This window comes from Balaenoptera borealis (assembly GCF_965194805.1).
Source record: "Balaenoptera borealis genome assembly, chromosome: 10".
Classification (NCBI taxonomy): domain Eukaryota; kingdom Metazoa; phylum Chordata; class Mammalia; order Artiodactyla; family Balaenopteridae; genus Balaenoptera; species Balaenoptera borealis.
Window position 1 is genome coordinate 115137135 of NC_138874.1, and position 14440 is coordinate 115151574.

Below are 14440 nucleotides of genomic sequence, written 5' to 3' on the forward strand. Positions count from 1 at the left end.
ACATCCATTCAGGAGGCAGGTGCTGAGCACCCAGAAAGTGCCAGCTCGGGCTCCGGGGCTCGAGGCAGAGTTGGGGCCAGCTGCGTGACAGGGCAGGGCCCTCACTCAGACACGCACAGCAGCCTTGGAGCAGAGCTCGTCCGACTCCTCCGTGCAGCCCGGGTCCACTCCTGCCTTAGCACAGGGCCTGCCCTGCTGGCTTGCCAGACCGCCTGGGACGGTGCCCTGATCGCACTGGGCTTTGCTTCCGGAGAATGAGGATGGGTGGGTGATGGGCTGGGAACATTCTAAGACTTAGGCCTCTTACCTGTGTAAAGGAACAGTGTGTGTTGTGTGGACTGGTCATTGAGGCATTTAAACAGAAGCATGGCCTTCCTTTAAGGGTGAGGAGCAGTAATGCCAGTGGCCACTGTCTACGAGCCTGAGACCCTACTGTGTGGGCACCTAGTGTCTCTTCTTGGAAGCATCTAGAATATAACAGAACTAGATTCAACACTCAGATCCCCATTGTCTTTGAATGTTAGGGCAGTGAGCCTAGATTGTAGTCCTGGGGATCAGGAAGAAGTTAACAGAAGTTACCTAAAAATAAGAGAATAAATCCAAATGCTATCTAGTGCATATGCTATCAAGAATAGAGCATGTGAACGTATGGGCTTGTCATGATTAGAGGGACCGTTTGTTTCCATTTCAGAGAGATGAGCAAGAGTACTTCGATTTCATGGAGATGGTCCAGATTAAGGTCTTTGGAATCAAACAGACTTTAATTCAAATCCTGGTTCCATCCCTTACGCATTGATTAGTTGTTATGACATAACCTCTGGGCCTCAGTTTCCTCTTCTAGAACACAGAGATAATAATGCCTCCTCAGGGGTTATTGGGAGAGATAAACATAGAACAGTCTTTAATTCTGTGCGTGGCACATGTTAGGCAGTCAGTAAATAGCAGCTACGAAATTTTACACAAGGGTTTACCTTGAGTCATCTCCATACGGTTGATCAACTCAGTGGCTCCATCCTTTCCAAAGTGCCATGTTGTATAGTGAAGGTGTGATGCTGAGCAATAACTATGGCTGACCTCGACTGTGTTGTTGAGAGAGAGAGAGTCAGGATATGAAATTGCATGATAGAAAACCAGTCATCTTTTACCCATCTGACTACGTGCCCTAAGATGTCCCATCCTCGTGCTATTTACTTTTTCTCTTAACACTTGTTGTAGAGAGCAGAGGCCCTCTGACTGATGTTTCAGTTCGTCTGTGTCCCTAAAATTCTGTGTCCCAGAGCAGGGCCTTTTCCTCTCTTTCCTTAGGTGTCCGTGCATGACTTTGCTGGCAGGAGCACCCTGTAGCACGTAATGACCTTCCACACTGTCGTCCTCTCCTGGGGCACAGGCACTGGTTTCCTCACCTTGGCCAGGGACCCCTCTCTGCCTCTCCCAAGCCCACAGTGGCGCACGGCCTACGCAGAGCAGAGCAAGGCCACACGGAGTCTTTGAGGGCATCAGAGGGGCAGCCGTGGAGGGTGTACAGGTTGGCCTGGCAGAGCGAGACCTGACTGTAGAGGACGCTCGCAACAGGTGGCCACAGCTCGGGGCCACATGCATGGCAGTGTTAGCTTGAAAGACGCTCTCGGTTGACCAGATGCCCCACTTGAAATCTGCATCCAAAGATGAGACATTTGTAATTCTTATTCGTGGACTGATTTCTTCTGTGTTCTTCTTTTCTGGGAGAAGGGAGCAGAATGGTTGAATAATGCGAAGTTACCTAACCCCAGAATCCTTTGGGGAAAAGTACTCTTGAGGGAGTATCAAGAATTTGATGAGACTGATGGAATGACTCTTTAAACATTTCATGTTTTTACAGATAGTTTTCAACAAATGAACTAAATTCTTGACAGAATTGTAATAAATCTGCTTAAGCAGCAATATGATTAGGGTTTTCTATTCCATTTTTATGTTAGCTGTTATTTCTTTTTAAAACTATTTCATTGCCAACATGTAAGCGTTTTACTTGTTAGAAGCTAAGTTAAGCTGGGAAAGAGGAATATACCTCTCATATGTGTGTGAAACGTTAAAAAAGCTTCTTTGTTCACTGCTTCAGTGGTGAAAGTAAATGCAACATAGACATAAGGCTATTTGAACTCTTTATTTGCCACATTTACAATATTAATAACAGCATTTCTAGAAGTTGTCACATCAAGTAAAAGATCTTCATTCCAGGCTGTCTTTTGGGGCCAAATGGAGACTGCATGCATGCATTTAATAAATTGTAGTCTCAAGTAGTCATTTTTGTAAATAATTAGTTTCAGTGAAAGAATAAGTTAGCATATTGTATGCATCTAATGTTGCAAATGTACATACAGCAAACTTTGCTATTAATCAACAGTCAAGCACTGCAAGTGGGGCCTCATACATAATGAATTGTGCTTAAACCTCATGGGTTTCTTGATAGAAAAATAAAAGAAAACACAAGTGTAGTAAGCTTTTGAATAAAATTTAACTCGATTGCTCTGCATCCTGTAATTGTTTTGGAATCATTAGGGACCTGATAATTCATCTATAGTTTTGGGGTGTTTTTATCTTCATCTGTCAAATAGTAGAGATTTTTAATGATATGTTAAAGTGTTGATAAAATACGGTTTTCCTTTTAACAACTTGAACATTTAGGGGAGAAAGTAGATAGGCTTTTGTAAGGCATTCTTGTCTGCCAAGTATACTGTTTAAGTTGTCTCTTAAAAATATGTTTTATTATTGCTGATGTATTTTAAAGAAGCAATTATTTTTAAAAAAGAACAAGCATACGGTTCTTATGACATGTACCTTATATGGGGAGGAGTTGAAAATTTACATACAGTTTTCTCTGTGTTCTTGGTGGGTGTTTTAAAGTACAACAGCGAATCCCTCTGTAGTCTTGCTTGGGTTCTGACATGAATTTGAGCCCCAGATTTTGAGGGCTTAGGATGCCCATTAAAAGCTGATACCCAGTTTAAACAACGTACCTATGGCCACCCTGACAGTGAGTAAACTGGGGCCCAGTTAACTTTAAACTGCCTCTTCCTCCTCCTCTCATTGACCTTGAGACACGAGCCATTGGTGGCCTGTGATAGGATCCTAACTGTAGAGTTCGCTTGCGGGGGAGGGTGTGATTGTGGGGTGGAAGGCATAAAAGCAAGGAGCAGGATTTATGTTCCTCTTGTTACGAACCACACAGTAAAACCTCAGTAAGGATTTGCCGAGCTGACCCTCGGAACTCCAGCTCACCCTCCTGTCGACTTCCGTGGAAGCTGGGAGTGTGCCACCTTCGGCCTGTACTCCCTTTTGTATGTTCCTTTGGTACAGAAACGTCTTTGAAAACAGACACTAAAATCAAACCCATGAAAGTCAGTTAATAAACTCATGTGTTACAAGTAGTAGGAGCTCTTGTCTCAGAGAATTAAAATCTACATATTATGTCTGTCCTTTTTATATAGACTCAGGTATGTTGCTGATACTTCATGCATGTTTATTAGTGTTCTCCCTTTTTTTCACAGTTGGGCACATGTTGCTCTCAGGGTTGTGTGGGAAATCAGCACGCTAACACGTGAATCATTTAGAACAGCACCTGATAAACAGCAAACACTGCTGCCCGCGTTGTCATTAGCAGCAGGGAGGCTCCAGTTGTGTCCATAGATGAACCTCCACTGTCACGCCTCCTCTTTTTCACCTGTGACTTAGTTGTATCATTTGAGATCTGTGTTTCTTATTACTGGCATCAGCACTTTCTCCTTTTTCTACTCTGTGTCCTAATATAACTCTAGAATGTTCAAACTGCACAAACTCTGTCACACCCGCGTGGTGTTATTGCCCAAACAGCTGCTGGCCACCAGGCAGTGTCACGGAACCGTCACTTTCATTGTTCGCTCATCATGGCGATGGCGTGTGAAAGTCCCAGTCAGGCCGGGAAGGGCTCCTTCAGCACAGCCATCAGGAGGGCGGCAGATACCTGTCTGTTTTACCTTCACCTTCCCAGCCTGCCCAGTTGGACTATAAACCCCAAGTCAATACTCTTGCCAATAAGCCAGGTACTTAATGGATCCTGAGTAAATGCTTGAATGGAATCAAACCACTAAATTTGGTTGGAATATAGAGTTTAAAGCCTTTATTCAGCCTTCTCATTTAAAAAAAAAAAAAGGACTTTATTGAAAGCAGGTAGCATGATTTATTTGTCTTCAATCCTACCACTGGAAGAAAAGCATCTGAGCTTTAGCAAGAAGGTATAATTAAATGTGGGACACATCCATCAGATGCAAACGCGAGAGACTCTACCAGCCTCCACTAACTTGGACATAATTGTGTGTTTACCAGGGCTATCTAGCAAGAGTGTCCACATGATGTTTACAATGTCACCTCAACTGCAGTTTTAAGTTTCTGCAGTGAATGTGCACCTTCCTGAGCCTGTGAGGTGTGGCACCCCACTCTGGAGTTCCGGGGGCCCTTGCCCTCCACACCGAGTCCTGGAAGCCAGAGGAGGCGAGGCTTCTCATCCTCAGGGGGTCTGAGCTGCTGTGCGCGGCCAAGGCTATGGGCGCTTCTTGACGCTCAGATTGTATTGGAGAGTCCGTATGCTTCCTTGTGGACTAATCTCCCAGCCTTGCTAAAGGACAACACCTGGGTCACCCTGCCAGATTCCAGAGGGACTCAGAAGAATATGAGTCTTGGCATCTCTTTTCTTAGGTGACCCTCTGGCATCACCAGTTAACGTTCCTCAACCATAAGGCTGCTTCATCCCATGAAGAGAGAGATGCTGGAAAGGTACTGGGGCCACACAGAGAGTCTGGAAGGCACAGCCCTGCCAGTGCGCGGCGTGTTAACACAGTCTCCCTGCTGGGTGTAACGAATGGTGCCCGCCAGGTGGGAGGAACTCGGAACTTTGGGCCTGTTTTCTTACATCAAATGGGATTTAAGCCCAAGTACATGACATCTTTATGATTTTATGATCATTTTAGTGATTCTTTGCTGCCAGTGAAGTCTTGAGGCACCCCAAAATCCACACACCCAAACCTCCTGCCCAGCTGGGTGGGTTAAAGTGTTGAGCACATTCGTCGTGTGGGACAGACCGGAGGGCACAGAGCTGGGGACGCCCCTCCCACCTTCCGGGCGGCCTGCCAGGCGCGCAGCCATCCTCCATGCGGGGTTAGACCTTGAGCAGCACTTTCTGATGGCTTCAGCCAGCCTGGCGTCCTTTGCCCGCCACGGCAACTCACCTGCTGCCCAGCGGGTTCCTGGTGCTGCGGCACCTGAGCAGGCAGCCCTGCCCTCGCTAGCCCAGGCCGGCGCTCAGCCTCCCGGGGTGCGGCGCACCCTGGGGGAGGCCGGCAGAGCCAGGCAGGGCTTCCCGTGCGCGTGACCCTTGTCCTCAGGGCCATTTCATTTAAATTTGGCGTGGTCACCTTCTAGTCCTCCGCTTCCCCAGGTGTGATGCTGTCACTCTTCCTTCTCGCTCTCCTCCATGCCAGGGTCTTGAAGCGCAAGCCTTGTGCAGGTGGGATGGACGGTCTTCCTTTGATACCTTCTGTGCTCATGTATCTAATGCTGTGAAGTCTTGGGTTCTCCTAAGAAATCTAGGTAAGTCATCACTGCCTGCTTTATTAAAAACACTTCAGGGACTTCCCTGGTGGCGCAGTAGTTAAGAACCCACCTGCCAATGCAGGGGACACGGGTTCGAGGCCTGGTCCGAGAAGATCCCACATGCCGTGGAGCAGCTAAGCCCGTGCACCGTAACTACTGAGCCTGCGCTCTAGAGCCCACGAGCCACAACTGCTAAGCCCGTGCGCCACAACTACTGAGCCTGTGCTCCGCAGCAGGAGAAGCCACTGCAGTGAGAAGCCCGCGCACTGCAACACAGAGTAGTCCACGCTAGCCGCAACTAGAGAAAGTCCACGCGCAGCAACGAAGACCCAACACGGCCAAAACTAAACAAAATAAATAAATTTTAAAACAACGACAACACCAACCAAAAAAAAACCGCTTCCGAAGTTTGTTGTGGAGCATGTCACCTGCTTTTCTGTGTCCTGATTTGGAATGATGGACAGGTTTATGTCAAAACAAATCTGAAATGCAGTTCAACACCAGGACGTTCTTTCTCCAAGCCCAGGGGGATGGGTCTGGCTGCTTCTCAGGGGTCACGACTCCAGGAGAGCGTCACACAGGGCTCTCCGACACACTGACGTTCCGGGAGCGTACCCGAAGGTGGTACACTGTTGCCCTGTTTGTTCTTACAGGGTCCTTGGGGTTGCCGACAGTTGCATATTTCTTGAAGAAACCCTTAAACCAAACCATGTGTGACTTTATGTTTGCTGTATAAACGTACCCAGGCTCTCCATTGTTACGTTAAAAAGCTCAGCAAAGCCAAATTCATTCTCCAGCCACTAGCCAGCCCTCTTGTGCCAAGTTTAAAAAAAAAAACAAAAAAAGCGAAAGGGCTCCAGTGTCACAACATTGACCTCAGGATTACTCTTTTTTTTTTTTTTTTTAAGATATTTTTGATGTGGACCATTTTTAAAGTCTTTATTGAATTTGTTATGATGTTGCTTCCGTTTTATGTTTTGGTTCTTTGGCCGTGAGGCATGTGGGATCTTAGCTTCCCGACCAGGGATTGAACCCGCGCCCCCTGCACTTTAAGGCGAAGTCTTAACCACTGGACCTCCAGGGAAGTCCCAGGATCACTTTTATTGAGGATGTCCTGGGAGGTCTCGGGGGGATTGCCCCTGATGTCGCCTCTGCACTGGCCCTGCGGATGTTGGGACGGTTTTCTCTCGTCTCCGTCTGCCGCGCTGGCTCTCTGGCTGCTCTCCTGGGGGCCGGGCTCCCACTCAGTGGTGCTTTCCGGAAGCAGTGGCCACAGGCCTGTGCATTTAGTGTTAGGTGAGTTGCTAGGCTCCCAGGGAGACGTGAATGTGGGATTTAAATGAGTGTGGGCCACGGAGCCCATAATTATCGGGGTTTCAGGGTTCGTGGGTAGGAAGCCTGGAGAAACTCCTCCATAATAAGAGCGGCCGTTAGTGACGCTGTGCTACTGTCACACCACAGCGCTTTCAGGGACGAGCAGAGCGAGGTTGGAGGAGAGGGCAGGGCAGAGAATAAATTTCATTTTATTGTAGAAATGGAAATTTGTGTCATGGCTTTAAAAATCTGGTTTTATGTGTGTGTTTAATGCCATTCATTTTAAATGTAGTATCATAAATCCTTACTTCAGAATCAAAGCTGTTTAATTACATTTCACCCATGAATAGTTATCTAATGCCAATAGAGAAAGAGTTAAAAAGGAGAACTACAGAGTAAATCAGAGGTTGAGATCTTTAGCACAAGCATAAAAAATCAATTTAAGATGAATTTTACTACTATAAAAATTCTTCAAGTATCCTTTTAAGAGTGGGACATGCTGGGAAACACAGCTCACATTTCAGTTCCCTTAGCATCCCAGAGGAAACGGCTACCAGCGTGGGCAGCGCCCGGGATGCCCACAGCTCCGTGGCCTTTGTTAGATACCCCTGAGCGAACCAGGGCATCTGAGTAAGAGGTTGTAACTCCCCAAGCAAGCAGGTCACTGGTGGGTACAGAGCCCCCTGCCTCCCAGGTTAAGATGCCTGTCTCCTGGACTGTATGCCCCCCACCCAGGGAGCCCCGTTTGCAGGGTGTGATGGCCGAGAAGGCCCCTCAAGCCCTGGAGACCACCCAGGCCTGTGTGGCACCCGTGTTTGCTGCCCTCCCCCACCAGCACCCCACCCCGCCCGGCTCTGCAGGAGGTGCCCTGCCAAGGTGGCTGGCGCCCTGGTCCTGAGGTGTCCCGGTCCCTCTCCTGCTTCCTGCGTGGGTCGAGGGCGGTGACATCTGCCCCTTAGCTCTGCTCACTCCCGGTTTGAGCAGGTGTCGCGCGTGGGCCACTGGGCCGCTGCCCTCTCACGGCCCCGCGGTGACGTGTGTGCTCACAGGGCTGCGTGTGCTCTGCTTTGTCCCCTACTTGCTGAGTGAGTAGGGGACAGAGCAAGAGAGTCACTGGGAATTTCTCTCTGACGTGGAAAAATATTCAAGCCAAGTACGGCATAGAAGTTCCCCACCTTTCTGTGGGCAGACGTCCTAATGGGGAGAGCAGTCAGGGCAATGAGAGGATAGTTTCCATCCCCAGAAGTGTCTCCAAGATGCCATTCTGCCACCTGTTCCACTAGACGCCGCTCTCTGCCTGTGGAGTGAGCCCCCATCCTTCAGGGTCTCCTGTTGACCAGGCCCTGAAAGGGCCCTGTCAGTTCAGGGCCAACCGAGGACCCTGTCCATGGGGAGGCCCTCTCCCAGCAACCCCTAGAAGCTGGCAACTTGGAGAAGGCCTGGGCCTGCCCAGTCCAGCTGTGTTGCTGGCAGGATCGCCCAACTGGCCAGCTCTACAGAGCTGGGGTCTCAGTGGTCCCTCTCTCCCTGGTCATCTTGAAGGGCTCATTTCTTCTTTTCCATTCATTCCCTGGTTCCTTCCTTAAGGCCATTCACATTCACATGCTTAGAAAGCCTTCCCTGACCCACCTCTCATTCCATTGTGGAAGAGAGTGGATCCCATCCAAGGAGGCTTATTTCTGGGAAGATCCAAGGACCTCTGGAGATGCTTAGACCTACAGAACACCGTGACTCAGAGACTGAGACCCCAGCACAGGGTTGTTTATGAGACGCTGCTTAAAGGTCTTCAGCTGCTCCCCGCTGCTTGCAGATGAAGTGCACACGTCTCTGAACCTGTAAGGCCCTGCACACACTGGCGTGTCTCTCCTCTCGCAGGTGAGGTCAGGCCTGTGTTCCCGGGCGCTTCAGCCACGTCCGTCCTACCTGTGCTGGGCCGCGTCGCCAAGCGGGTGTGGCCTCGCATATTCAGTCGGGCCCTCGTAAGGGTGGTGAGTGTACACTGAAGGAGGCGGCCTGTCGGTTGAGGCCTGCGTGACCGCCCTCGGGATGCTGGGGGGAGGCTTTTCCCACCTTCCCCCAAAAGCCTCAAGCTGCAGCCTCTGAGAAGGAGACTAGAGAAAGCCCGCCCAGCAGGCTGGAAAGTGCAGGGAAGCCTGCCGTCTGTGCAGGGCCTGGGAGGTCAGGAAGGAATGGCATCTGAAGAAATCCGACTTGGTGCCAGTGCTTTTGTGGCTGTGTCATTCTCAGAAATTAAAAGAAAAGCTGGATCCATCATAAAACTCGGGGGCTCAGAAGCAGCAAAAGTGAACCCTCTCCAGAGGGACGTTTTCTCAGTCCAGCGGAGCACGTTCCCTGAAAAGCGGCCCCTGCTGAAGGTGAGAAGTCAACTCCTTGAGGGGAGCCACAGGATCCCCAAACAGAAGGATTAGCACCCCGAGTAGAAGAAACAGTGAGACCATCCGAAGTGAGTCTAAGATGTGTTGGTTTAAACTCACGGAGATAAAAGGGAGCGCAGTGACCACAGTGAATGAACGAGAAGACTCAGAAGAGAACCAGATAGAAGTCCCGGGCACGGAAGTCACAGCGCTGCAACTGAAATGAGACTCGCAGAGGGACCAGCGCGCAGAGTAGACTCTCTGAAGCGTGAGACCCAGTGTGAACTCGGAGGGGGTCCCCCGGAAGCCAGCTCAAAGCCACAGAGCACATGTAACCGTGCTGGTCTGTCGTCGAAATGTGGTGGGAGGGGTGGGTGCCTGCAGGCTAATTACTTTGAGGGTATCGATATTTCTGGAAAATATTTTTTAAGATGAGTACTTGGTGATTGTACACATCAAAACTGATGCAGGTGATAGTCTCAGGAATGGGCAGACACACTCCCCCCGGAGTTGCTTCCGTGCTTGTCATCCTTGAGCCCTCACATCCCTGCTCTGCAGGGTGACTGCAGACGCTCAGCCCCAAATAGAAGAGCTCAGGAACCCGGTGTCCTTCCTGGGAACTGCCTCTTTCCAGAGATCGTGTCCTCACAGCTGGAGGTGGAAGCGCGGGTTGGGGTGACCCCGGCCGCGGCCCCCGTCCTCCCGCCGGCACCTTTCTGCCGTCCTGGCGCCCGTTGCACACCTAGGCGAGACGTGCACACCTGCAAGGCAGCTACAGGCTGACCCATTTAGAGGCAGTGGGCGTGTTCTGTTTGCTTCTAGTCGTGTGGACGCTGGGCCTAGAGGCTGAATCAGCTCCTGTTATCTCTTTTGCAGCCCCGGGGAGGCCCCCGCTCCTCCCGAGCGGCCCGGAGGTCCAGAGAACGTGACGGAGCCCCTGGTGCAGTGTGCAGCTTGGCTGGGTGCCTATTTCCATGAGCCCGCGGCCCTCGAGGAGCTGCCCGTGCCTGCTCTTCACCATCCCATCTTCCAGCAAGGTCAGTACCTCGGCCGCCTCGCAGTGTTTGGTTCAGGGGGGCTGACCTCCCAGCTCAGGTTACTGACCACACTGACGTGGCGTTTTCGCATCGTCTGGACAGAGGCAGCGTGTGGCCGCACTGAACGGTTAGGGGAGCGCAGTCTCCACCCGTTCCAAGTGGTTGTGTTAGTTTTGGCACATGGTCACGTAATTCTTGGCAAAGGCAATACAAATGATCCATGTAGATCGACTCCTGACTCTCGCTGGCTGAAAGGTTTACATGGGAACACATCTGAATGGCAGTAAGTTTTTCAATAAGCTTATTGTGAACTTTATCTGCTTGCCAACAGCACAGAGAACGAGGCTCATGCGTGGACAGCTGGCCACTCCATACACTCGGTCAGTGTGTCTTCTTGAATAAGTTTTCAGTTTAACCCCTCAAACTTACCATCGTTAAATATTGTATTCGCAAGGGATGAATTATTGTGGGGATGAACTTACTGTCTACATGCGGTGGGCTGATGGCACATAAAGTCTGCGATAACCGAAAAACACTTTCCCAGACGTTTCTTTGTAAGCTTTTGTTTGAGGCTTAATCATGGCAACTAAAATCATTCTAGACACATACCAGAGGTTTATTTCGCACAGTGATTTTTTCATGGTCATTTTAATATCATTGAGTATATACTTACATATAGATATATACATATAGATGCATACACGTAAGGAAAAAAAATTACCCTGAGATTTTAGATGAGGTAAATTTAAAGCCATCTTGAGTTTCAAAATGGAATGCGCTCAGTAAGTTTAATGGTTCTAGCTGCTGCTGTGGTTTCAGCAAAACTGAACTTGAAGGTGGAGCAGGTTCAGGGAAGGCAGGTAGGAAAGTTCAAGCCAGGTGAGCTAATAGCTGAGTTGACTGACAAGGTCCGATGAGTGACCAGGTGGGACCCTGGACGTTTTTGCTCGTAATGAACTGAAGCTGAACAGGGTACCACGTCAGCCCCCTTGCATCACGTAGGGCTGTCTCCAGACGGTGTCTTCTGCTGGGAGCCCCAGAACGTCTAAAAGGGCGTCTCTAGGTTAGGGCATGAGAGCTGGAGTGGGCCTTTGCCCCACGCCCTACTCATGTCCAGAGACCCTCCGTTGTTGCCCCCGAGAATGGGGCCCTCGCGGGCTGAGGTGGTGCTGTGGCCGCGTCGCCCCCCCGCCCAGCACTGACCGCCTGCTCGGAACCAGCACCTCAGGTCGCCGGGCTGAGTCGAGGGTGTGGGTGACTCTCCTTGTGTGCCCCGCCCCCTTGCCAGGCGCAGGATGGGGGTCCTGCTGTGGGCTTGTTTTCTTGTTTTTGTTTTTTTTTTTTTAATTTTATTTATTTATTTATTTATTTATGGCTGTGTTGGGTCTTCGTTTCTGTGCGAGGGCTTTCTCTAGTTGCGGCAAGCGGGGGCCACTCTTCATCGCGGTGCGCGGGTCTCTCACTATCGCGGCCTCTCTTGTTGCGGAGCACAGGCTCCAGACGCGCAGGCTCAGTAGTTGTGGCTCACGGGCCTAGTTGCTCCGCGGCATGTGGGATCTTCCCAGACCAGGGCACGAACCCGTGTCCCCTGCATTGGCAGGCAGATTCTCAACCACTGCGCCACCAGGGAAGCCCGGTGGGCTTGTTTTTACAGTAGGGGCTTGGGAACCTTGGAACAGTGAACTCTTCGATCTCCTGTTGCCATTTGGGGGTTACTGCTCTGGCAGGAGCAGGAGAGAACTGGCCAAGCGGCTCTCCTTCTCTTTACATTTATCACATAAGTGAGCTGAAATTTAAGGGTTGGAAAATTTCAGAGCAGAGAAATTACGAAACCAACTCAGGAAGGATCTGTATGATCTAATGAGGGGGTCAGCAGCGGGTGAGCTTATAAAATCCTGAAGTCCTGTCCTCAGTGCTTGAAGAGAGTTGGGACCACTCTCACCCTGCCGCCCCCCACCTTCCCGGCTCTGGGCCCAAGCTTGGCCATCTCCTCTGCCAGCTGGTCATGGTCATGGTCATGGTCAGTCTGGGCAACCAGGACAAGCTGCAGGTAGGCATTGGGGAAGGATGAAGTCCGTCCAGTCACCCAGTAGCCCATCCCCTGTTGGGCAAGCCCTGCAGTGCTGGTGGACACTCACTGCTGAGGCCAGGTCCCCTCCAGCTGGGTTTTGGAGTGAGGGCAGCCTCTCGCACCCCCCTGGTGGCAGGAGGTCCCCCAGGCTAGGCCCGCCTGCTGACAGTTAGTGGTTGCTGTAGGGCCAGGATTTCCCACGCAGCAGCATGTGCCAGCCAGGTGTTTCTAATTTAGCTCAATCGCACGTCCCAGGCAGGGCCCAGGTGTGGGGATTTTACATTTTAAGAAGGGAGGTGGTAGATGGTTGTAATATGATTGCTAACACGGAGTTAATTGGCACTAACCCCCGGATGTGGTGACACCCCTTTCTGTCCAGTGGTGGTTGGCTTTGCTCTCTTTCTTTCTGTCCCTTAGCCAGTGAAATTGTGGTGAGCGGAAAAGGCCCACGCAAGGAAAGTGCTCTGGCAGCCCCAGAGCTTCTAGAAGCTGTGAATCAACACAAGAAAAGAAACCTTTGCAAATGGGGAGCAATGGATGCGTTTATTGTGGAATAAATGCTTCCTTGGCAAATGCTATTTTCTGTGCATCTCAGATTTTGAACACGTTTAACATCCTTTCGGGTGTCATTTTTCATCATATTCCTCTGAGATTTAGAGCAGACCTCCCTGTTTCAACTTGGTTAGAAGCGTAGTGATAACTGAGCTCCTCGTTGAGTTGAGCACTTCCACAGGTAACTCCCGGAGCCCGGCCTGGAAGGCTCTGGCCTCTTCTCCGGCTGCGCTGTCTGTCCCACTACCCCGGGCCTGGCCTGGCCTGGCCTGGCCTGCTGCTGCCCAAAGGCCCCTCAGCTCGGGCAGGACCGCTCGTCTCTCAGGCTCCTTCCTCCAGATGACTGTGGTGCTCTCCGTCTATTTGTTTTGTTAGGCTGGTCACAAAACGGTGCTGAGTTGAACCATATGGAATTGCCATTTTGTAGGTTAAAACGTCAAATATTGGAAATTTCACATCATTCAACTTCTTAACTTGGAGGACTTCTGAAGTCTGAGTAGGAACAAGTTAATTATCTGGGTATTTCTGACAAGGAACCGTTGAGCTGTCCTCCTGGCCAGAAGCCCGGAGGCCTGGGTGGCTGCCTTTTTCTTGGGCCGCGGCAGGTGGGGCTTCTCTGTGGGAAGGAGAGGCCGCAGGTGGGGGTGAGGTTCACGTGCTGTTGAGAAATGAAAGTGAAAGGTGAGTGTGCATAAGAAGTGTTCTAATTCCTTGTGGGATTGGTGTTTTACTCATTTAATTTCAAAAACAAATTAATGTTTTGTTTTCTGAGTTTTGTGAAGGGAGTTTGTGTTTTCCTAATGAGCTAGCTGTCCGCAGTGAAGCATTTAGGGAGGTTGGGTCCTCCCTATAATATATAGCCTCTTAAAAAGGTCAGGTTTGTTTATTTTGAATTCATTTTTCTCCAAGAAATAGTTGTTTAATGAAGCCATGATTCCTGAAATAAATCTTACTGTTTCTTTCATAATAAACTATCATTTAAACTTATTTTCTGTGAATACTCCCTCAATTCTCTATATTTACTTACAAAAAAATTTTAGCTTCTTTGTATAATATACATCTTAATACTTGTAGCCTTAGAGATCGATGGCAAAAGCCGTTGGAATGACTAAAGAAGCACTGTGCCGAAAACAGTATTTCACAATGAGTTCAAGAACAGCAGGCCTACAAAAAGCTAAGATCTGCTTTCAGACCCAGAATGTGTGTGTGTAGACGCTTCCTTCCCTCTGCCCCTGAAGACCCTCCTGGCAGGCGTGGCCAGGCGATGGGCGGCAGGCCTGCCAAGCGTGTGGCTTTGTGCTTTTCCTGCCAGGCTGCAGTGCCCTCGCTGGGGAAGTGCCTGGCCTGTGCTGAGGACACCACAGGAGGCTGTCCCCGGGCAGGTGTGGAGGCCCTTGACTGCCCTCCCTGTGCCGTCTCACACGTGACGGTTTTCAACCGATGAGTTCTGAGTTTTCTTTTCAAAGTGACTGCAACGTTCCCTTTTAAAT

General features: G+C 50.1%; 1 protein-coding gene across 2 annotated transcripts in view; it reads left to right on the plus strand.

The window, feature by feature from the left end:
* The window catches only part of MGMT (O-6-methylguanine-DNA methyltransferase), a 283621-nt gene that overhangs the window by 228256 nt on the left and 40925 nt on the right, over nt 1-14440 (plus strand). For both annotated transcript variants that reach the window (XM_082407398.1, XM_082407399.1), the window contains exon 3: nt 10167-10327. In XM_082407398.1, coding sequence (XP_082263524.1) covers nt 10167-10327 — 161 coding nt within the window. The remainder of the gene's footprint in view (nt 1-10166; nt 10328-14440) is intronic.